Raw genomic sequence first — 26,241 nt, forward strand, 5'->3', positions numbered from 1 at the left:
ATTCACATTTATAGAGTAGATTAATTGCTCCGGCCCATATTGCACACCATATTGCATGGCTCCTGCCTGAATTGCACACCCCTGAGCCATACCTGTGGTGTTGCTTCTGATATTACTCTGTAAAGCAGTTCAGATTCTCCCCCACTACACGTCGCCAAGGTAGTGCAGTGCATCTCAAGACCAATCTCTTCGGTCTGGAAGCAGTGTTTGAAGCTAGTCTTACCCTAATGTATAGCTTGGTCCCTCATTTGAAGTGTAGGCAGGGTGATAGTGTCACGGAGTGCACACAGTGAGATTAGAATAATATCCTCAAAACTATAGATAAATAAATGGGAGCATTTATGATATACTGAACACAATGAATAACACCCCCAACAACATTCACAACAAACCCTTTACTGACTATTTTCTATAAAATATAAGCTGTAACAGTTTGCACATCTGATCTTTGGAGTGAGTGAGTGTCAACCATCAGAGCAAATGTTGGGTTTGCTCCACCAATGCAGACAGTTGTTCATCTTGTTGATGGTTGAGAAACAAATCGGCCAATCTCAAAACAAAGCCTCTCGTTCTGATAATTCTGTCCTGATTTACGTGGATGACCCCAAGCAGAAGTGCCAGGAAGACAAGTTTGGAATGGAAAATACTGGCCGTCCGCTGGGTACAAGAAGATCCATCCATGTGGAAGCGATACTGCAAAAGGACTGGAGACCAAAATGGCCGCTTGTTTGATTTAGGAAAACTATTAATGTCAAAATGCCAACATCGGCTGTATAATGTTTTTCTTTTATCTGGTTAAAAGCTGGCAGATTCCGAAAAGTTTTTAATACTAAAGATAATCATTTGTATGAAAAAAAGGTGCAGGAATATAATGGTCCACAATTCAACTTTATAGAATGACGAGTTCGCATTGCGTGGTCTCTTCTGCTATCCAGTCACCAGTTGGTTCATCTGGAATCTGTGGAAAAAACCACAAGCTTTTTAACACTACATACAATAATGACTAAATATTGCTATTACAAGATTTTATAAAAACCATACTTGGCCCACGTGGGTATTGGATCGTTGCACAAAAGTTTGTTTTAACTAAATAAGAGCAGCTATTTACTTGCACTTTCCAAATTTTAGATCTGGCAATTACTTTTTTTAATCAAATCCTGCACAGAGCAAAAATACAATCTCGGGCAGAGTCTTGAATCCTTTTCTCTGTTCTAACAGGGATGGTTTGCAAATGGTTGTGAAACCATTTTTTTTTTAAACCCTCTTAATTTGAATACATCCAACTTTAGTATTAAATTGGCTGGTAGTGAAATCCGGAGATCTGGATATATCAGAAAATGATAGATGCAAGTATTAGTTTAAACAGATTTTATTGGGGTTTATACATTAACAATCAGCTGTCATAATATGTAGCAGTTTGAAAGATACATCAGGATTATACTCGGGTGTCTATTGACAGTAACAATTTACCCACCCTGCCATCTCGTCCCATAGGTCGCCCTGATATTATTTCCATCGTCTGTGAAACGGTTCAAGACAGTAATATGTTGTATACCCGTGTCAACATGAAGGTATAGTTAACCTGTATTTCTCATAATGAAGGTTGCAGAATATGTGGTCATTTAATTGCATCTAGGGAGCTTTATCAACCCAGCTAAGGGGGCAGCAGCTAGCAAACCCTGGGTGTACCCCATAATTATTGTTAAGGGGGGTCCCTTAAGCAGTCCTTCAGAGCCGCCCATTCTGTGTCTAAACACCATCTAGCCTCTCTCAACTGTACTTCGCCCATCTCTGAAGTACTTTGCACCACGTGTTGATCCAGGGACCTCCAGACACTTTCCAGTTCCTAATTATTTCTTTCTTCGCTAACAGGAAAGCAAGATCTTGGAACCTGCTTGTCGTTTTAGTTTTGGATGTATGTGGGAACCAATGCAAAAGGCATTGCTTAGTGAACCTCCTTTGATGTGACATCTGCAACTAACGTTGTTACCTCCTCACAATAAGTTATCCTGTAGATTCCTTTATCTTACAAACGTTCTTGGAAGTCAAGTTTTAGAACTGGGGAAAAGTTGATGTTCCCCAGCTCTGATGGACAGAATATCTGGATTTTATTAAAGACACACAGGCTAATAATATTGCAATCTTCTTTATTCCACAAATCTTAGCAGCCCCTTTAAAGAACTTAGAAAATTAACAAAAGAGTTCTAATACTATAAAAGGCTAAAAACCCCAGCCATATTCCTTCTTTTTAGCTTAATGCAACATATCATAAAACATGTATAACATATATACATTCTCAAATCTAAAATTCAATATTCCGAAAATTACAAATCAAACCAACACCCTCCATTGATGCCAATTTCTCCATCTGTTTTCTTTATTGCTGTCCACGAGCTACAAGATAAATAGAACAAAATTATCCTCTGTCTTTAATAAAATCCCAATTTTCTGTCCATCAGAGCTGGGTAAAATCTACATTTTATGGCAATGTCGTAGGCTAAAATTTTTGCAAGTTTAAAGGTTCTTTAACACACACCAAGCCACATTCTCAACGGCCTTAAAATAAAATCTGCAAAAGAATTGCATCGTTTGACCAATCCGCACACCTCAAAATGTCTTGTAATGCACCCCCAGTATAAAAGCTTTTGAAGCAGACTGAGCTCCATGCTAGTTAACATCCACACCTGAACTTTTCATCACCTCCTTCACCCACCTAGTAAGAGTTTGTGATGATGCACCTTTATGTGGTTGCCTAACTTAAAAGATCATCTGATTCACAGCTACAGAACTTAGCTGTACTGTTCTCCTCTCATACACTGACACAACGTACCACACACTGATTCTCACGTTAATCAAAAAATAGATCAATTATCCACACTGAATTCGTTTTTTTCCTAAAAAAAAAAAAATTAAAGCACAATCCCTCTGAGGACAAATCCTGTTTGAAACATCAAGGGCCTGAACATCATATACCCTCCTAAATGAAAGACATAATATTGTTAACGTCTGTGATATCCCTTTCAAACTCAGAACATCATTAGCAACTAATCCTCTAGATAATTCAGTACTTTAGTAACCGAATTCTACCTAGAAACCGTCGGTTTTGAAATCCTTATACTTCTTAGGAATCTCTTTACCAAAACATCCTGCCCCACTGTCATGCCATTAAACAAAATATGGCCTGTGGCAATTGCCGATCTATGTACATTAATTGTCCTGTAAGATAATTCCTCAAACATTTCAGATAAATAATTCACCACTTCTACGACATCCACAAAAATGGATTCAAAATCCCTCCCAACACCAGCAAAACCATTTCTGTCATGCCAATCTATACATTTTTCTAGTACCTGGTGCCCTGGGCTCCTTAATGAGATCAGTAGCTTCTTGTGAAAGCCAAGGCACCACTCAGACGCGCCTAATTTCTCTATGCCACCAGCCTCAGCTGCCCTCTCATTACTATATAGTGCATCTCTCCTTTTGGGCCTGGTAAATTTTCCTGCAATATTGGCAACAGAATTGGAAAATCCAACAAGATCTCTAAAAGTATGGGATACCAAAACTAAGATTTCCAAAGAGGCATTATTTATACCACCATTTCCCTCCACTTACACACCATCAAAGTTACTTGAGTAATCATTGAAAAGAGAGGAAAGGTGTATGGACTGAGTCCCCTCTAATCTTGTCAGAATGCATCTATTCCTGCTGACTACGGGTCTGGACGCCAGCTGAAAAATCTCTTTAGCTAGACATTCAAACTGTTTGCAAACAGACCCACTTAACATGGACCCCAATTTTCCATTAACTTCAGGAAAACTGATCTGTTCAGAGCCCAATCGGTTGAATCCTAGAAAACCAATCTGCCTTCACATTGCTCAATTATGTAATGTGCCCTGCTTGCACTAAAACATTCAGTCTCAAACTATACTCCCAGAATATCTTCACCAGATCCTTCGACCTCGGACCCCCTAATTTGTTCACATATCTCGCTGCTGAGTCATTGTCCATCCTTGAAAAGGACTGAACAGCTTGTCATGTCTTTTCTGAAACTCCTTTTTTGCAAAGTATCCTGCAAATAGTTCCAACCAGTTAATGTGTAACCTGCTCTACTCCTCTGACCATATCCTCCTTTGATACTGCACCACAATGTGCTCCCCAACCTGTTAATCTTGCATATGATTCTATTACAATTTCGGGATTCTCCCTAAAAATTTATTTTTCTTTCCATGCCTCCATATCGCTCTGTAAACACAATCCCGTCTGAGTGCTTCAATCCATCTCTTAAATGCTTTGCTTTCAATCTTTGAAGCTCTTCATAATTCAAAGGACCTGGGAAAATAGCCTGAATTGTTAAAGATAACAGACCTACTACTCTTGCTAACATTTTCAAAGAAACTTTCTAAACTCAACACAATCAATATTTCCTTTCTTACCCTCTTCAACTTTTCCCTTGGTAATTTCACTTCTCCTTCTACTGTATTTACCATAAACTCTAAAAACTGAGTTTCCGGACTTGAAACAATCCACGACTTCTGTCTGTTCACAACAAACCCCGGATCCTCCAAAAAGGACACTGCTATATATTATTGTATTCCACAGTCTTCGTTCTCTCCTGATCCATAAACAATATGTCATCCAGATAAATTATCAGACATACACAACGTTCCCTTAGAAACACTGCTACCGGCCTTAATACCTTTATGAAACACCACGTGGGAGATGGCAGACCAAAAGGTAGACCAACAACCTTCTTCATTCTTCAGCTCCACCTCAACTGTAGAAATCTCTAATGGGGATCTCATATTGGAATTGTCAAATGGGCATCTTTCAAATTCAACCTGGTCAACCAATCTCCTGCCGACAGTTCGCCTCAATAAGTGCATGCCTTCCAGACAGAAGGTTTCTCAGATTTATCATTGGTCCCATACCCTTGTTTTTCTCTCTATCAGAAACATATTGCTTACAAATCCTTTTAACTCTTCTCTTACTTCCACAATTGCTCCCTTCACCACCAATTCCTGAACTTCCTGGCTCACCTGTTCTAATAGTTCTGTTCTGCACCTTATCATTCCTGGGAGATAGAACTGTGCTGGTTATTTTATAGAGTCTTTGTGATAACCTTGCACTGTCTCTAGTACCCAAGGATCCCCTGTTACCCAAATCTAGTTGCTGAAAAATTGAGCAAGTCTGCAGCCCAATTTTAATGGGGTAACAATAGCGTCTCTTCTCATCTGATACTCTGGAATTATGGTATCTGATTTCCTCTCCCTCTTGGTCTCTGTTTCTGGGGGTAAAACCTCCCTGCTTGGTATGATGCCTGATATTGATTGGGCTTAAAACCTTGTAAAAACTAAGTTCTTGTGTTGCTCTGACCATGGCCAGGAAGCTGACCCCTTGTTCCCCTGGCCTAACCAAAAACACATCTGCCAAAGACTTTCTTGATCACATGTTGAGAGTTTTGCAGAGATCTTAATGCTCCTACATATTTTGACATTTCCTTTATAATTTCATCTCCAAATAAGAATCCATTTTCAGCTTGCCCTGCTTCATTATTTGCTAATTTCACCAATTGTTGGTCTATCGTTAGTAAAATGGTTTGCCTGCGCTCCACAGAGATAGTAGTATTTACATTTCCTAACAGACAAAGAGCCCTCTGGACCCATTCTCTCAATTCCTCAACATTCAAAATTTGCTTACTAACATAAGCTGCCTCAGCCATATCAAACAGTTTTGTTAATGGTCCTTTGAGATCCCATAACCTATCCTGAAACCTCCTTTATCCAGTTATTTTCTGGGATCATGTCCCCCTTTTCCAATAAATGCTAATATTGAACATCAAGATTCAGGGACATCATCACCTTATTTGCAAGGTTTGGACTTGGATATTCCGACCTTGGCCGTAACCTGACATCTTTAGGAATTTGCATCTTTAACCAGGTTTGTACATACTCAGCTACATGTGCTGCTGGGGCCCACTCAGGTGAAAGCGGATACTTCAATTCCATAGGGTCAAACATAAAGTCTCCTAACATATCCGCTAAAGACTCCGCTTCTCCACACCTTATGCTCTCTAAAGGCTCTGATCTCTATATAATTACTCTGTTCTCGTCATCTGAGTAAAATTCAGAAGAACAGCTCAGTTCTACTTCTGCGCTACCACATAACGCATTACAGAGAACAACTATGTGTTTATGGACATTTTTAGACTACCTCTTTATGTTTTCTGGACCCTTTTGTTGGCCCCATGTGTGTTCTCGACACAACCATGTTTTGTGCCCTTACCAAACATCTGCCTCCACAGATTATTATCTTTGCTTGTCAGGTTTACTTCACTAGGTTTCCTTTTCCTACTTACTTTACCACCACTTTGATCTTGTGACCCCCAAACCAGCAGACCAAATTCTCGCCCCCTCATCAAAATTGCCTCCTTCACCATGTCAATGGGCTACAAACCCTTTAAAACAATCCTCTTGTCTCAGAAATAGACCACATTAAGGTGCAGCCGGGATTTCTCGAAAAACTGCACATCTTAGTCTAATTAGTGCTACTTCTAGACCCTTTAATTTCACTAGTATTCTTTAACATTCACATGGATTTAACCTGAAAGACGTTGCTGGTGACAAACACCTAAAAATGTCGTTGCAACTCTGGCTTATCTTAGGCCATCACAAAAGCCACACATTTTAAAAGGCATGCTTGCCATAGATCTTATGTGTACCATGCGCAGAACACCAGATATGGATAGAGATTACTGAGGATACTTCTAAATACTCGCACCAATCATCTCAAGCAATTGCCTGGCTTCATCAAAACTCACAACCACAGATTTCCTAGAGACATTAGCAGCATCTCCATTTGGCAAAACCTGAAGGTTTTTACAAAATTCTACATCTAACTATGTTTTACATAAAAAGTGCATGGACACTTTCAGTAATGTATATAATTTTACATGAAGTCTTAGGATTTTAAATGCGGTCCCTCATACATAGGCCTGTTCTCGCAGCCTTCACTTCGGACAGCCGGGTTTATGTGAGCCTCATCTAGTTCAATAAGATCAAATCAAGAGATTTGCTCTGATTAACGGGCATAATCAAGAAATGCAAGAGCAGATTTGGAGCTTTGGTGTCTAAAGGGGGATCCCTAATGATAATGACTAAGTCATCTACAAAATACACCTTAAATGTTACCACAAGAAAGATTTATGTCTAAGAAGACATTTTCAACAAGATGCTAAGTATAAGGAAAACAAAGTTTGAGTCTGCATTGCCCAACATTGTTTCCTAAAGCATTGAGAAACCAGCAAAGCCACGTAAATTCGGTGCTATTATGTTGCTGCATTCTCCACACAAAAGTCACAGTAATCCATATCTACAATTTCTATTGAGTAAGGGTCCAAAGACCCTAAAGTCACTCAGAAGCCATAATTCAAACTAATTGTCCCAAAGAGATTACCTTTCTTTCTTATTGCAGAAGACCCTTTACATGTTTTTTTTATACTGTTAAAAAAAAAAAAAAAAGATGGCTGCACCAGCTGAATTCTTTGTTAAATGCCTCTCCCAAAGCACATCAATTATTCCATAGGATCCCACTATTGGATTTCTTTGTAGATGGAATATCTGTTGTTGTACAGCTTAGTCTTGCAAGCCTAAGGTGGTCTACAGAGGATTTGATTTTGATTGATTTGTGGTTTTAAAAGATAATGGGGGTAGGCATAATAGATAATTTTTTCAATCTTTAATAGTGGCTACTTTCATACGGAGAAATTGTGACTATTTTCTTTGCAGAGGCATTGACGTAATTCCTTTTAATCCACCTAATAAAGGCAAAATACCAAAGGACGAGGATGGGGGTCAAACCCTGTGTGCACTGGAGAGTCTATTATCGGAACAATTATGAATGTGTACGCTCAACGCCTTGTGGCTCACCGCCAAAGCCACAATAACAAACAAAAATTTCAATATTCAAGGAGGAGCGTCCCATATAGATTTAAATTTAACAATCAAATACTAGAGTCCCAAAGAAAATTGAAGATCCTTAAGATGTTTGCTTCAAGTTCTGATCTTTATTTTGGATAGGAATGATGCCATCAAAAATCATCCAACTTCACAAACATTAGTGTTTTTACTAAAGTTATTTGGGACTCTAGTATTTGATTGTTACATTTAAATATATATGTGACGCTCCTTCTTGAATATTGAAACGCCTAATAAAGGCCATCACATGTGAAAAGGGCCAGAAACAGACATTACCCAAATTCATTTGACCTCAGATGTATATTTGAATCAACAGGAGATATTATATAATGCTCAGTCAACCATAGTTACCTTAGGCTTATCTGGCAGAGCAGTTTCAGTGCTTCCACAGGATCCCGGTCCTCAGTTTCTTTAAAGGAAGAGGACCCTAGCAAGTGGTCCTGGTAGGCACACACCTTAAATGCTAACTATTGTTTACCCATACAAAGCAGCAAACATCTTTAACACAAGAATAAAGTTTGTTTCCTGGAATATAGATAAATGAGAACTGGTCTACCTCTAGCAATTTGGAGCTGATATAATCTGCAATCAGGAGACATGGTGTTTAAATGATATCCTTTTTGATAACTATGATATTTTTAATTGCCCAGTGAGATCTTCCAAGAGGGGTCATGCAAGTGGGGGGATTTCTATATTGCTGAATACTAATTTGATTGGGTTTTTCACTGTTTCAGTCGTGCCTTTAATTTAGCACAATGAATCAAGTTATGCAGGAATGGACGATCTGATTTGGCCAGTTAGACCCTTCTGATAGCTAATCTACATATCTCTCCAGGCATAAATAATACTTTTTCAAGATCACTGTTCTGCTTTATGGCCCAGATTACTGTAGCAGAGGATTGCCCCTTAGTAGCAATAGGGGATTTAAATGTGAAGGTCTAAAATCATGCGAAGAGGTTTTCTGATCTAGAAAAAGAAGATGCATATAATATCCCAGGAACTAATTTTACAGATAAATCTAAAGTTAATGTTTGTGGAAAACTATTATGGTATTACTTAAGAGAAATTGACTGTATAATAGTACATGAAAGAATAGGTAATGATTTCCCTGGCCCAGTACACATATAGTTGTATATCTGGCGGTCCCTCACTTGATTATGTAATTTCTTCTTACAACACATTTAGTGTTTTTTACAAACTGGATGTCATTGATAATACTATAAAGTGACCATAACATTTTTATTATTTTCTGTTGATATATCCATAACTAAAAACTGATGTTTGGAATCAAAATGGAGTCCCTCTTTCCAGGAACAAATCTAGTGGCTGCACTAATATGCGTGAAATATTTTTCTGAGTTATATGCAGCAAAAGAAGAAACTGCTTTCATTCCACTGGCTGGGGTGTCTATCTGTAGAGAGTTTTCTATAGACCCTGATCAAATCCCAATTTTCTTCAAAAAGAGAGAGGTTTCTTGATCTCTTAATTTTAGCTTTTAAACTTTGTTACTGTAAAGAGGTTATTACAATATCTTGGAAGGGCAGTATTGTAGTTCTGCTGTATAAAAATGGAGATAGCACCTTACCCAAGAAATATAGACAGATAGCACTGCTTGGTGCACTAGGGAAAATCCTTGCGAAAAACATATTAGAACATCTACATGGGTTGGCAACTGAAAGAGAGATCTTAGCCTTGCAACAAGGCAGTTTTAGGAACAATTGTTCCACCGTAGATAACATTGCCATTTTGCAAGTAATTCTAGAAAAATCTGGAGGGTTCAGAGGCAGATTTGTCCTACATTATGGAAGAAACTTGTTACATTGGGAATTCTATCAGCCCTATTACATTTAACAATAGCCTTATATAGCTCTAACAGATGTCAAGTTCTCAGTTGGGGGGAGGTCCCAGGGTCACTTAAAAAATAACAACAACTAATGTATTTTAGCTCCATTATTATTTTCCTTAAATAGCTATGATATGTGTATTCTATATGTGGTAGAGACAACTGACATTAAAGAGTTTGGCTTAAATGGATACAGTTGAGGGGAAAATCCTCTGTAAGCTATGTTCTTTGAATATATCAGCAGCAGTAGGTATGATACGGTTGGAATGAAGTCTAACCATTGCATATTTAATGGAAATATCGGTGGTTTTGCTGTGGGGGATACATTTGGTTCATTCACAACAGAAATCATAAAGACAATTATCTATTGAAAGTTTTAATATGAATAGTTTTGACTATTTTCTGCAAAAATTTGTTTTAGATTTATTTAAGTTGGAAAAAAAATTATTTATTGGAATATCTATATGCACTTTAAAGCTATTTCTTAAAAACTCCTGCGCAGCTCTTAGCATGCAGATAGATAGGGGCTCAGGTATTAACAGAACTAAATTCTGTTTCATCAGATCTTTCTGTAGGGTAAAAACACCACAAATATATTCAAAGTGGAATATGGGTCACGGTGTTCGAAGAGTAATTCTTATGAGACTGAATTTGCTACCTTTGAGGCCATAATGGGTGCATTGGAAAAAGTAAAAGAGGGAAGATCATATACTTGATCTGTGTAAAGAAGCTGTTCAAATTTGGATCATGGTTTATTTATATATGCATCGCTACATGTTGTACGGGGGATTCACTTGAATCCACTTTGAAAGGATATGGAATTTTCACTATGGAGAAATCACACTCATTTTGAATTTTCCCACAAAATGAAATGGTATGTTTAAGATTTTTTAAATTCTTTTGAACCTTTCTATCTGTATATTGAGACGTGTGTATTTGTATAATTGTGTTTCATGTAAGTTTAATGATGTGTACTTGTGAGACTCTTGTGTAATAAAATCAATCTGATATTGGAGAGGAAGATAATGTGTGACTGCTGCTTCTCAGTAGCTCAGTTAGACTCTTCACATTACATCTAATTGCTGGAGAGGACTGATTCACTACAACCCTGCAGGCGCACATAATGCAAGGGAGCACTATCTTTGACTTGGAAGTGCTTTCTGCTCTACTAAGGCAATATACCACCACCATCTGAGTTTTAGCCAAAGTCTCCTGCACAAGCCTAGAAAAGAAGATGCTGAGCTGTTTGAAAATAAACTGAGCTGGATGAGGCCATGGACCTTATTCATTCATCAAATGTGTTGCTTTTTGTCTCAATGCCCATGGACACTGCATTATTTGAAAAAGTAAAACAAATCCTCTCAGATAAATCCAAAATCAAACTCACCCTCCTCAAAGATGTCGATGACTGGGTTGCTGGTGCCAACAGGGGGGTGCCATGCAGGGTTTGCCAGGGTATCCATGAGCATCTTAACCTCGGAGTACAGATGTTCAACCGTTTTCTCCACCTTCTGACAGAAAGAAGGGAAGAGTGATTCAAACTGGGAAGAAGAGGAAGCAGCATTATACACTTAACATGTCAAGAATTATTTCTAAAGGCTGGAACTGCACATTAGCTACAGTGTGTCCCTTTGTAGCCTTTCAATGCATGACCTTTTCATGTTCTTCAGGGTGGTTGATCTGTACGTGATTCTCTTGTAGTGTTGTGCACAGTCAAGTCAGCTTTATTGATTTATTCCCAATTCAGAGACAATAATATATGAATATGAGATACATCAAATAACTTTATGCACAAATGTGATAAAGTGCAACAATGCAATAAAGTCCTAGCTTAACATATCTTTTTTTCATTTGGAAATCTAAATATACTGTAGCGCAATATTTAATATGATAAACCGAAGGTTAGGATGCCACTGACTTTGTACACATTAAAATGCCGGAAGCGAGGACCTAACTATTTTGCACAAAACTGTCCAAGGTAAGAACATATTAAAAGAATGTGATTCAAATCCTATACTCCATTATTTCAAAGCGTACATACACATTGATCATTGGGAATACAGCTCCCAGCTCCTACTACTGCTACAATTGATAGTCCGTCTACTCACAATAAAATCGTGGTTCTTAGTCCAAAAAGAAAAAAGGTTGCATCTTCCCCAATATGACAGTAGTTAAAATAGTGGTATAACCTTTGAAAGTAGTATAATGTAATTTAAAATTAATAGTGGGAATTGGTCTTTTAAAAACAAACTTCAAGTGGCTATATTTTCAAGTTTTTAAATAATCAACTGGAATTTCCAAAGTGGCTAGTGCTTCAATCAATTTTGAAAACCCTTTCATTGCTGATATCCATAAACAATTCATCTTTTTAAAACCCATATTAGTGTACCTGTTCTAGAATCCAACTCAGCCATTGACACACCGAACTATGGCAACACCGAACTACAGCAACACAAAACAAGACATAAACTCTCATAATTCCAAGTACTACCAGCAGCGATTGATCTGTTGATATTGGATGCAACATTAAAAATTGAGAGAAGCATTCTTACCTATGTTTTCTGTACTAGAGGCCAATGTTTATAAGGAACAAATTCTGTCCCTTAAGACAGACTTGGTGGTATGATGGCCATGTAGATTTTTATAGGATGTTTTAAGTGTCTTTTACCAAATGATTTATGAAATACATTGATGGCTCTGCTATGTGCAAGGGTTTTCGTGCCATTATGCACAATATGTATTCCAAATCTAGATTCTGTGAGAAAATTCTTCCAAGGTAAGGATACATTTTCTCACAAGCAGTTTGCTCCAAATTTACAATGAAACGCTAGCAGATAATACAAGGAATTCACTTTCTTGTACTTTAATTTAAATAGTATTCCTCAGAGTATTTGTGGAGTGCATTTAAATTTCTTTGTAATCCCGGGGGGGGGGGGATGTTTAAGGCTAATAAAATACAATTAAATCATTATTATAAAAAGTGAATGACCACTAAGATTTCGTTACTTCAAGGAATATAATTAATGGAGCAAAAAATGTTTAGTAAATCACTTAAGTACAAAGAAACAAGTTAAGGTGCTAACATACAACCCTCTCTTAGGCCATTTTTAGTTGAAACTGGCTCTAAAAGCCCCTGTCATGCCCAACAGCACTTTATACCAGGTTGATAAGTGTAAGGCAAGTGTTCATCTTAAAAGTGCTGCTTATAAACCAGTTTGCGCAAGTTTTTCCCAAAAGAACCGGACGAGCAACCAGTCAAAGCCCAAGAAAAATTCAATCAAAGCAGCACAGATTGTTGGTTTTTCAACTTTATGAACTTAGCTTAATTTGTTTGTAGGATCACCATGTCGTCTAGTATAGAGTGACTCTTTCTAAAGCTAGACTGTTCACAGGCCAGACTCTACTCCTTTTCGGCTTAATCATCAAGACATTCACAGCTGCTTTTGGCAAACATCTAGCCAGCGGGGTCCAGTAAACCTCTCTGTCTGTTTTTTGGGGGGGATTCATTTTGAGCCCTTTTTTCTACAGTGGGGGGGGGATTATACTCCCAAGTCCATGATGTGAGGATGTTACCCGAGTGATAACGACAGGCAAACAAGAGTTCTAGAATGTTTCCCCAATCTCTCACATTAGATTTCGTATCAGATAAGGGAATTTTATCCGGGCCTATTGCTTCAGAGTACTGTGCATTGAATTATATCCTCTGTAGCCTTGGATATATCATGTCATAGCAAATCTGCCTGTGCTTGCTCTAGTGTTAATGTTACTTTTTCAGTTTTTTTCAGATGGTTAATCTTGATTGTCCTTATAGGCCAGTGACGAAAAAATTGTTTATGTATCAAATAATTTAACCTCCTAGAGATGCCACGCTCTGAAGTATCCTGGACTCACTTTGGACTGCCAAATAATTTGATTTTTTTTTTTAGCTGGAGGTACCCAAGGTTATTGCTGGCATCCAGCACTGAAAGGTTTTAATCGTGGTGTTCTTTGACTATGCCATCTCTCTACAAAAGCTGAGATGTCAGTCCACAACCTGAGCAATGGAATTGACATTCCAAAATAGCCTTCCATTTTTTTCCACTCCTCCAAACTGCCATCAGGATTCCAGATGTTATCAAGGTCAATGTAACCACTCTGTGAGTATAGCAAGGTCACGTAATGTATTCTGGTAACCCTCACTGCAAAACGTAATTTGAATAAGGCATTGTTACAGATCATATAATCAGTTACAGAAGAACAAGTTGGAACATATCTGGTTGGTTTCACTGTAAAGCCTTCATCAAAAAAGCCAGCCATGAATAATTACGCAACCTAGAAAGATAGATCCTCTTTTGTCTGCCTTCCCTTGGCCAATTGTTCAGTGGAATTGCCCAAGATTTCTCTATTTCCTTCTCCAGAAATAAATCAATAAAGAAGTTTGAACTTTTCTCATTAGAGTCTCCCACTATTAATTTTCAATCTTGCCGGGGGGGGGGGATTGTGTAGAGTGAAAGAGATAAAAATAGATTGAAAACACTTCTCATCATTTCTATGCTGGAAGGATTTGTGAGGTTTGGCCTTAAGCCCTGGATATATTTTGTGAAAAAGTGAAATGGTTTGAAAGATCTCTGTGTATTTTGGTGAGGGCAAAATTGAGAGTCCACCACTTGCATCACCCTTGGTATTAACTGAGGCAGGGTTGGAAATCAAATAATAATTATCTACTATGACACTTCCCTCTACAATCCACATTTCCTGGAGGCAGATTATGTCCACGCTGGATCTGCACAATAACTGCTGTTTTTCAGAACTAGTTCGAAGACCTGCTACGTTCCATGACCAAATAGATAAGGGCTACAATTGCTTTTGGGCAGTTGTTAAATGATTCATTCAATGTATTGCCCTTGCCACCCATATCCAGTAATTTTCCTCCTCCCCTGTGAATCAAGTGTGGGGGTTTGCATTCGGTGTGAAAACCTTTGGCGTCACTTTTTGTGACGCAGCAGCAGCGTAAAAATGTGGCCCATTTACAAACTTACCTGCGTCAGGTATAATGTATGCAGGGTGGGCGTTCCAATGCAAAAAAGCCTCGAAGTGACGCAGTGAAATCTACAAGATTTCACTGCGCCACTTCTAGGACGCCACAGCGTCAAATTCTTACGCCTGCTTGAAGCAGGTGTAAGGAGTGACGCAGCACAATGAGGATAGGCATCCCCTGCATTGCTGGAGTTGCGTCGTGCTTGCGACACGACTCCAGCAATGCGTGACTTTTGCTCAACAGATGCGTCAGAATTTCTGATGCATCTGTCAATACTAGCGTCATGGTGCGCCGTATTGTAAATACGAGAAGGTCAATGTGCCAACAAGGGATTTGTTTTAAGGTGCTCAGTTAGTTATAAATTTCAAAGATTTGAATCAACAGGTATGTTAAGATGAATTAACAACAATATGAAATCAATTCCATGAACTAAACATCGTAAATATCTAATGATGACAACGCACACGGGGGTTTCTTTTGTGATTTAATCACAATGATTTTTATAGTTTTATCCAAAGTAAAAAGAGTACAAAAAGGATATAAATTAGAGCAATATATCGTGAAAACAGGGGACGGAATTAAGTCCTCATTTCATCTAAATATACACATCAATTCCTGATTGGTTTGAACAGAGATGAAACTCTTTCTGAGCATACAATCTACTGTACATAACATGTAAACTGGAATTGGATGGTAAAGTCGACGTTTCGGTCTTGGGTGTTGTCAATCCGTCAGACCATCTTCAGGACGATAATTGCTTATACAAGGACTCCTAAACAATACAATGCAAATAGTTACATGAATGTAAACATAATCACACTAACAAATCAATATGCAAAGTTTAAAACTTAGACTTCAACCCGTGTGCGAACAGAACAGTTATCAGTATCGTTTATCAGAAAAGAGTTAAATCAAAATCTGATATTGAGAAAAAGCTATTATTTCATAATCATTTCAACCATTTACTTTCTATAGTAATACATAATTTTCATCAATGGCCATGCTTACTTAAAGGTCTCCGTAGCGTTCTCACGTTAAACTTTGTTTAAAATCATGTGGGCATTTGAACTACGAGTCAAAAAGAACATAATTCATTACTTAATCATGCTGTGCCAGAGAAATAGTGAATAATATCCTACCATGTAGAGCTTAGCAACAGCGACTGCCAGTTCGTATTATTGCGGAAGTCAATCCTGCAGTGATTTTATTGCTGTACAATAGAAATGAGTAGTCATAAATTATCTATTCATTCACCTGTATGTTGTTTCTCTTGTTCTAACTTAGTTTAACAGTTACATTCACAATAATGATGGTATGGGTTTTATTGAAAACCCGATTATCTGCCTAGTCTTTGACAATTAGTGCATGGATTAAATTGTTCTTAAAGCTTAAATAATTGATATAAACAGCACAGAAAAGAAAGTGCTGCAGTTTGGAAGTGAGTGCCTCACTAATCTACATCATGACAGAATAATCGTGAATTTGTCATAAAATAATGGACTTTTCATCGAGAAAGTTATTATGTTCATCGTTATATTAAAAAACATAAATTTGAATAGATCAATTGAGACTATGCTCAGAGGTCATCCAAAGATAATGATTTATATGCATATTGCTGATAGAATATGTTACTGACAGATCTGTGGGCAGGGAGTACATTAAATTCTGGCTTACTTTTCTGTTGTTAGTCTTCGAAATACGAAATGTGATCCGTCTGAATCGGGGGCAGCGTGATTAAGCACTGCACTGTCATGTGCTTTTAAGGAATAGTTGTGGTTGCAGTTCAACACAGCTGAGGGCTAAAAAAATAAAATAAACAAAGTGGCGGCTTTAGGCTAAGGCAGCCATTAATTGCTGTCCTGTGTGAACTGAACAATTACATTGTCGCTAAAATGATTAGTAGATATTTGTCACCAGACATTTAGCGTAGAAGAATTAATGATGTAATTCAATGATGGAAAGATAGTTGCCCGGTTACCCAAAGTACCCGCAGAAGCTATTTCAAACAATACATACTCGTATAGAGGGTTAATTATTGTTTGAATGGGTCTTTACTTGTTATAAAAAATATATCCAAGGGTGAAGCAGATGCACTGTTTGGATCGCGCACAAATTAACCAAAGACGCGTCGTTAATTAGCTAGTGAGTAGTGCATAGGGTATGGACAACTTACTATTCTGGCGTGAGTCTTCAGAAAACAGATGGGGGTCCGCTTGCATCGATACAGCCTAATTGTGTGCTGCGCTGCCCAGTGCTTTTAAAGAGCTGGCTGTAGCAACAATTCAACACAGCTGTGCAACAAGGAAATGGACACAGTGTCCGTGTCAGATGGCGGCGGCCATCTTGAAGAGGCTTATTTACAATTGGTAGCGCTGTTATCACTGTGGTCTAATGATTATGCTGGCAATTGCGGCTGACCGAAAGTATTAGCCGATGATTGTACATTGGCTAAAGAGTGAGATTGTCAGAGGCCGACCATTAATATAATCTGGTCCTGCTCTGCTCCACGAAACGTTAGATTTCGCCCGCCATCTTGGAGTGTCAAAACGTTACCCGACGAGTGTATTGTTGTTTAATGTTCGTTTATAATATTTTTTCGAGACAATTTCATGGTTTGTAACTCGGTAGAGAAAGGTTAAGAGCCACTCCTAATAGCGGACCATTGATAATGTTGCAAATCATCTTGTAGCTAGGTGTTGACTGGCAATGTAAGATATATTTCCATGATCGACACATGTTAAAAAATATATATAATGCGCGTGTGTATTGATTCTTTGCTAATATATTTTACAAAGCTACATATCAAATACATCAATGATATATCTATAACAGTGGATATTGCACGGAATATCTTGGATATACATATAGGTGTCCTGCCTATATCCATTCTATTTCTCACGTTGTATTCAACAAAGACATGGTTTAGGTGATATAATAACAAATCTACATTATTATCAACATCAATAAACGATACTGTGTTAATCAACCATTAAACCAATAGTAGTTGTGATTTGCTAACATCCAGATGTTCAGTCCTAAACGATGTACATAGAAGGCTACATTGATGGTATTAACAAAAACAAGTGACATGATGAATGTAGCGACCTTAATGAGCAATGCAATAACATGAGTCTATGGAGTGCGAAATTGAACAGCCGTGTTAGAAATTCAATAGAGCTGTTGAAACCTGGTTATAAAACCTACTTATCTGAAGATGGCAATGAAATGCTACTCTGACTTAAGGTGTGCAGCTATCAGTGGCTGAGACAGGCCAAAGCATGCCACTCAGTGGCAGAGTTCAGACCTTTTTTGATGTTATCAGTACGGCAGATCCAACGGTTCTCCCTCAGAGTCAGTATGTGTTCAACGTTGGTCTGTCGTATCGTAGGCTTAACAACCTCGATGACCCACCAAAGCATTTCTTTCTCAGTATGTTTTAGTTTCAAGTAGTGCTCCACTAATGGTGCAGTCTCTACTTTACACCTGATTCTGGATTGGTGTTGCAGAATCCGTTTTTTGACCATTTGTGTGGTCTTACCTATATACTTGAGATTGCAAGGACATTGTATACAGTAGACCACATTGGTGGTATTGCAGTTTGAGAAGGATTTGGCCGTGTAGTTCTCACCAAGGAACTCAAATGATTTAGTGGTTGTTGTGGTGGGGCATGCTGCACATTTACCACATTTGTGGTGCCCGATTAATGGTGTTAATTGACGCATGTCATTCACCACATTTTGGTCTATCATTTTGTAGGCATGTACAAGTCGGTCTTTGATGTTTGTGCCTCTCTTAAACGAAAAAAGTGGTTGCTTAGTGAACTCAGGCAATGCAGAAAGAAGTGACCAATGTTTCTTAACAATTTTCTTAATTCTATTAGTTGCCGTGCCGAATGTAGTAACACAAACCAGTTCTGGTTCATTATTTTTGGCTTTCACTTCAAGCAAGGCATTTCGGTCGTTGTACCAAGCTCTCTTTAGAGATTTTTTCAACAGTTTGTTTGGATAGCCACGGTGATGTAATTTTTCTTTGAGTTTTTTGGCCTCCAGGAAATAGTCCTCTCTTCTGGAACAATTTCTCCGGAGACGGAGAAATTGACCAAAAGGTAAGCCATCCTTAAGTGCCTGGGGATGGTGGCTTTCATATTTTAAGAGGGTGTTACGGGCTGTTGGCTTCGTAAAAAGTGTGGTGTAGAGTTTATTATCTGTGTCTACTTTAATAGAGATGTCAAGGAAATTCATCTGTTGATTATTGTAATCAATAGTGAATTGCAGGTTAGGATTTTGGGAATTGATCCAGGTATGGAACTCAAGTAGTAGTTCTGCATTGCCTCTCCAAATAAAAAACACGTCATCTATATATCGTAGCCAACATGAGATATTAGATGTGTATGGATTGATGGAATTTTGGACATGTTTTTTCTCAAACTCGGATACATAGATATTGGCTATATCCGGTGCGTACACAGCACCCATTGCAACTCCCTTGAGTTGTTGAAAGAAAGTTTTCTCAAAGAGGAAGAAGTTTTCGCATAGAGATATCCTTATACATTCCACAATGAAATCGGTTGGTACCGCATGGGGTCTGGGTCTATCATCAAGTAAATGTTCAATGATCTCCAGAACTTCTGTTTGTGGGATGTTAGTATAAAGACTCTCTATGTCCATAGAGACTAGAAGCTGTGTCAGTGGATCAAATGTGTAGTTTTCAACCACATTGATGACCGCTGTGGTATCTCTGATATAGGTTGGTGTTTCTGTCGCAAAGGGTCGAATGAAAAAATCTGCATATTGAGCCAGTGGTTTTAGGATGGAGTTACATCCGGAGACAATTGGTCTACCGGGAGGTGTCTCAATATTCTTATGTACCTTGGGTAAGATGTATATCACCGGTACTGTGGGGGATTTGTTAATCAGGAAAGATGCTTCTTTGGCGCTTAGCCAACCACCATCGAAACCCTGTTTACTTAGCTCACTGATGGACTTCTCAATACGCGAAGTAGGATTCTGATTCAACTTCTTGTAGTGTGACGATACCGAAAGTTGTCTGTTCATTTCAGCATTGTAGGATGTCAAATCCCAGAGTACGATGCCCCCGCCTTTATCGGCTGGTTTAATGATAGTTTCAGAAAGGTTGTGTTTTGATAGATTGAAGATGGGAATAGTCTCATTAGTTTTCACCATTCGTAGTACTGGTTCCGGGTTTGTCCGATCACTGACATCTGAAAAGAACTATCGTCAAGTTCTCGACCAACAGCCTTCAACATCACGGCAGTCTTTTTTAGGACAGGATCGGAGAGGATCCGGCCAAACACGGAGGCAACGAGGTGCGAGGAGGGGCTGGTCTCGCAACCATTACACACCGGGTTATCGACAAACCCGGAACCAGTACTACGAATGGTGAAAACTAATGAGACTATTCCCATCTTCAATCTATCAAAACACAACCTTTCTGAAGCCGAGATTTCCGTGCTCTCTGCAGGGTTGTCTTTTGTGCCAACCAATAGGAACGACTTGTTCCAAACGAAATTGGAATTATACAAGTTCTTCCGCTCGGTTAGACTAAAAAATTTTTTTGCAAACAAGATCACTGCACATGAGTCCGATACTACAGGTTTACATCAGCCTTCAACCTTTTTCCCGACCAACACAATGATAGCTAAAGAAGTCATCACTTTTGAGAATGCAATCCTCACAGAGATAGACAACCTTTTTCAAAAATCCACACGCATAAGATTCAACCTCACATGTGATGAACAACAAGCTCTAAGAAATCTTCAATCCCTTTCAGAAACTATCATTAAACCAGCCGATAAAGGCGGGGGCATCGTACTCTGGGATTTGACATCCTACAATGCTGAAATGAACAGACAACTTTCGGTATCGTCACACTACAAGAAGTTGAATCAGAATCCTACTTCGCGTATTGAGAAGTCCATCAGTGAGCTAAGTAAACAGGGTTTCGATGGCGGTTGGCTAAGCGCCAAAGAAGCATCTTTCCTGATTAACAAATCCCCCACAGTACCGGTGATATACATCTTACCCAAGGTACATAAGAATATTGAGACACCTCCCGGTAGACCAATTGTCTCCGGATGTAACTCCATCCTAAAACCACTGGCTCAATATGCAGATTTTTTCATTCGACCCTTTGCGACAGAAACACCAACCTATATCAGAGATACCACAGCGGTCATCAATGTGGTTGAAAACTACACATTTGATCCACTGACACAGCTTCTAGTCTCTATGGACATAGAGAGTCTTTATACTAACATCCCACAAACAGAAGTTCTGGAGATCATTGAACATTTACTTGATGATAGACCCAGACCCCATGCGGTACCAACCGATTTCATTGTGGAATGTATAAGGATATCTCTATGCGAAAACTTCTTCCTCTTTGAGAAAACTTTCTTTCAACAACTCAAGGGAGTTGCAATGGGTGCTGTGTACGCACCGGATATAGCCAATATCTATGTATCCGAGTTTGAGAAAAAACATGTCCAAAATTCCATCAATCCATACACATCTAATATCTCATGTTGGCTACGATATATAGATGACGTGTTTTTTATTTGGAGAGGCAATGCAGAACTACTACTTGAGTTCCATACCTGGATCAATTCCCAAAATCCTAACCTGCAATTCACTATTGATTACAATAATCAACAGATGAATTTCCTTGACATCTCTATTAAAGTAGACACAGATAATAAACTCTACACCACACTTTTTACGAAGCCAACAGCCCGTAACACCCTCTTAAAATATGAAAGCCACCATCCCCAGGCACTTAAGGATGGCTTACCTTTTGGTCAATTTCTCCGTCTCCGGAGAAATTGTTCCAGAAGAGAGGACTATTTCCTGGAGGCCAAAAAACTCAAAGAAAAATTACATCACCGTGGCTATCCAAACAAACTGTTGAAAAAATCTCTAAAGAGAGCTTGGTACAACGACCGAAATGCCTTGCTTGAAGTGAAAGCCAAAAATAATGAACCAGAACTGGTTTGTGTTACTACATTCGGCACGGCAACTAATAGAATTAAGAAAATTGTTAAGAAACATTGGTCACTTCTTTCTGCATTGCCTGAGTTCACTAAGCAACCACTTTTTTCGTTTAAGAGAGGCACAAACATCAAAGACCGACTTGTACATGCCTACAAAATGATAGACCAAAATGTGGTGAATGACATGCGTCAATTAACACCATTAATCGGGCACCACAAATGTGGTAAATGTGCAGCATGCCCCACCACAACAACCACTAAATCATTTGAGTTCCTTGGTGAGAACTACACGGCCAAATCCTTCTCAAACTGCAATACCACCAATGTGGTCTACTGTATACAATGTCCTTGCAATCTCAAGTATATAGGTAAGACCACACAAATGGTCAAAAAACGGATTCTGCAACACCAATCCAGAATCAGGTGTAAAGTAGAGACTGCACCATTAGTGGAGCACTACTTGAAACTAAAACATACTGAGAAAGAAATGCTTTGGTGGGTCATCGAGGTTGTTAAGCCTACGATACGACAGACCAACGTTGAACACATACTGACTCTGAGGGAGAACCGTTGGATCTGCCGTACTGATAACATCAAAAAAGGTCTGAACTCTGCCACTGAGTGGCATGCTTTGGCCTGTCTCAGCCACTGATAGCTGCACACCTTAAGTCAGAGTAGCATTTCATTGCCATCTTCAGATAAGTAGGTTTTATAACCAGGTTTCAACAGCTCTATTGAATTTCTAACACGGCTGTTCAATTTCGCACTCCATAGACTCATGTTATTGCATTGCTCATTAAGGTCGCTACATTCATCATGTCACTTGTTTTTGTTAATACCATCAATGTAGCCTTCTATGTACATCGTTTAGGACTGAACATCTGGATGTTAGCAAATCACAACTACTATTGGTTTAATGGTTGATTAACACAGTATCGTTTATTGATGTTGATAATAATGTAGATTTGTTATTATATCACCTAAACCATGTCTTTGTTGAATACAACGTGAGAAATAGAATGGATATAGGCAGGACACCTATATGTATATCCAAGATATTCCGTGCAATATCCACTGTTATAGATATATCATTGATGTATTTGATATGTAGCTTTGTAAAATATATTAGCAAAGAATCAATACACACGCGCATTATATATATTTTTTAACATGTGTCGATCATGGAAATATATCTTACATTGCCAGTCAACACCTAGCTACAAGATGATTTGCAACATTATCAATGGTCCGCTATTAGGAGTGGCTCTTAACCTTTCTCTACCGAGTTACAAACCATGAAATTGTCTCAAAAAAATATTATAAACGAACATTAAACAACAATACACTCGTCGGGTAACGTTTTGACACTCCAAGATGGCGGGCGAAATCTAACGTTTCGTGGAGCAGAGCAGGACCAGATTATATTAATGGTCGGCCTCTGACAATCTCACTCTTTAGCCAATGTACAATCATCGGCTAATACTTTCGGTCAGCCGCAATTGCCAGCATAATCGTTAGACCACAGTGATAACAGCGCTACCAATTGTAAATAAGCCTCTTCAAGATGGCCGCCGCCATCTGACACGGACACTGTGTCCATTTCCTTGTTGCACAGCTGTGTTGAATTGTTGCTACAGCCAGCTCTTTAAAAGCACTGGGCAGCGCAGCACACAATTAGGCTGTATCGATGCAAGCGGACCCCCATCTGTTTTCTGAAGACTCACGCCAGAATAGTAAGTTGTCCATACCCTATGCACTACTCACTAGCTAATTAACGACGCGTCTTTGGTTAATTTGTGCGCGATCCAAACAGTGCATCTGCTTCACCCTTGGATATATTTTTTATAACAAGTAAAGACCCATTCAAACAATAATTAACCCTCTATACGAGTATGTATTGTTTGAAATAGCTTCTGCGGGTACTTTGGGTAACCGGGCAACTATCTTTCCATCATTGAATTACATCATTAATTCTTCTACGCTAAATGTCTGGTGACAAATATCTACTAATCATTTTAGCGACAATGTAATTGTTCAGTTCACACAGGACAGCAATTAATGGCTGCCTTAGCCTAAAGCCGCCACTTTGTTTATTTTATTTTTTTAGCCCTCAGCTGTGTTGAACTGCAACCACAACTATTCCTTAAAAGCACATGACAGTGCAGTGCTTAATCACGCTGCCCCCGATTCAGACGGATCACATTTCGTATTTCGAAGACTAACAACAGAAAAGTAAGCCAGAATTTAATGTACTCCCTGCCCACAGATCTGTCAGTAACATATTCTATCAGCAATATGCATATAAATCATTATCTTTGGATGACCTCTGAGCATAGTCTCAATTGATCTATTCAAATTTATGTTTTTTAATATAACGATGAACATAATAACTTTCTCGATGAAAAGTCCATTATTTTATGACAAATTCACGATTATTCTGTCATGATGTAGATTAGTGAGGCACTCACTTCCAAACTGCAGCACTTTCTTTTCTGTGCTGTTTATATCAATTATTTAAGCTTTAAGAACAATTTAATCCATGCACTAATTGTCAAAGACTAGGCAGATAATCGGGTTTTCAATAAAACCCATACCATCATTATTGTGAATGTAACTGTTAAACTAAGTTAGAACAAGAGAAACAACATACAGGTGAATGAATAGATAATTTATGACTACTCATTTCTATTGTACAGCAATAAAATCACTGCAGGATTGACTTCCGCAATAATACGAACTGGCAGTCGCTGTTGCTAAGCTCTACATGGTAGGATATTATTCACTATTTCTCTGGCACAGCATGATTAAGTAATGAATTATGTTCTTTTTGACTCGTAGTTCAAATGCCCACATGATTTTAAACAAAGTTTAACGTGAGAACGCTACGGAGACCTTTAAGTAAGCATGGCCATTGATGAAAATTATGTATTACTATAGAAAGTAAATGGTTGAAATGATTATGAAATAATAGCTTTTTCTCAATATCAGATTTTGATTTAACTCTTTTCTGATAAACGATACTGATAACTGTTCTGTTCGCACACGGGTTGAAGTCTAAGTTTTAAACTTTGCATATTGATTCGTTAGTGTGATTATGTTTACATTCATGTAACTATTTGCATTGTATTGTTTAGGAGTCCTTGTATAAGCAATTATCGTCCTGAAGATGGTCTGACGGATTGACAACACCCAAGACCGAAACGTCGACTTTACCATCCAATTCCAGTTTACATGTTATGTACAGTAGATTGTATGCTCAGAAAGAGTTTCATCTCTGTTCAAACCAATCAGGAATTGATGTGTATATTTAGATGAAATGAGGACTTAATTCCGTCCCCTGTTTTCACGATATATTGCTCTAATTTATATCCTTTTTGTACTCTTTTTACTTTGGATAAAACTATAAAAATCATTGTGATTAAATCACAAAAGAAACCCCCGTGTGCGTTGTCATCAGATATTTACGATGTTTAGTTCATGGAATTGATTTCATATTGTTGTTAATTCATCTTAACATACCTGTTGATTCAAATCTTTGAAATGTATAACTAACTGAGCACCTTAAAACAAATCCCTTGTTGGCACATTGACCTTCTCGTATCTATCTGCCCAAGCCCTCAAGGGTATATTGGGTTTGACCCCTATTCAATATTGTATTGTAAATACGGCGCATCCATAGTGGCGCAAGGGTTTCTCAAAGTGTCGCAGGGAAAGTGACGCATCTTCACAGATGCGTCGCTTTCTTGTAAATCTGCCCCCTTATATTTATTTTGTCTACAGGTGGTTGTAAGAGGTATCACTGATTCATTTGACGAAGATGATGATCCAATGGAATGTGGAGTGCCAGATACAACCTTAGCTTTGTTCTCAGAACTCAACGGGGTCTCAAGGATTTATTTTTGTTGAACCTTGGGTGGCACTTGCTTCAGATTAATTTCAGTGTCTTTGCAACGGAAAAGTTACTTGTTCGCAAGATCATTGGGAATAAAATTAGGGTGAAATGTTACTTCTGAAATGGGAAGTCCAAAATCGGATTCTCTGTGGATTTTTGGCTCTATTTGATACTCATCTGCGAGGGTATTAAATATGATTCTCGGGCAATGATTGTAGAGGAAGTTTCCATCTAATAGCTGGGGCACCTCTCCGTGGCTGGTGGTAACTCAAGTGTCCTATATTGGGTATTTCTATCTTGTATCTGCGAATTGTACCCTTCTTCTTACCCTGGCATTTATTTGTCTTACCATGTGGCCAATTTGGTGAATTAACGATTACGTATGAGGCCTCTGGTGCTACTTTTTCTGGGGGGTTTTGTGATTTATTTTCAGCGGAGTTGTTATCCTCGGGAACCACTCTTTCTTCAGAAGGTGGCGTTTTATTTTTCTTGTTTAGGAAAATCTTA

The 26,241-nt window shown here is 38.4% G+C and overlaps 1 protein-coding gene across 9 annotated transcripts in view; it reads right to left on the reverse strand.

Annotated features, from left to right (window-relative positions):
• Positions 1-321: 321 nt before the first annotated feature.
• Positions 322-26,241, reverse strand: part of PLAC9 (placenta associated 9) — a 165,896-nt gene continuing 139,976 nt past the window's right edge. For 6 of the 9 annotated variants that reach the window (XM_085605019.1, XM_085604997.1, XM_085605008.1 and 3 more), the window contains 3 exons: positions 11,204-11,327; positions 2,342-2,394; positions 322-958 (listed from right to left, as the gene is read on the reverse strand). In XM_085605019.1, the coding sequence (XP_085461145.1) occupies positions 2,378-2,394; positions 11,204-11,327 (141 nt within the window). In that variant the 3' untranslated portion in view covers positions 322-958; positions 2,342-2,377. The remainder of the gene's footprint in view (positions 959-2,341; positions 2,395-11,203; positions 11,328-26,241) is intronic. The other 3 variants (XM_085605036.1, XM_085605062.1, XM_085605068.1) reach the window with 1 other exon arrangement.

This window comes from Triturus cristatus, chromosome 1_2 (genome assembly GCF_964204655.1).
Source record: "Triturus cristatus chromosome 1_2, aTriCri1.1, whole genome shotgun sequence".
In the NCBI taxonomy this organism is placed as follows: Eukaryota; Metazoa; Chordata; class Amphibia; order Caudata; family Salamandridae; genus Triturus; species Triturus cristatus.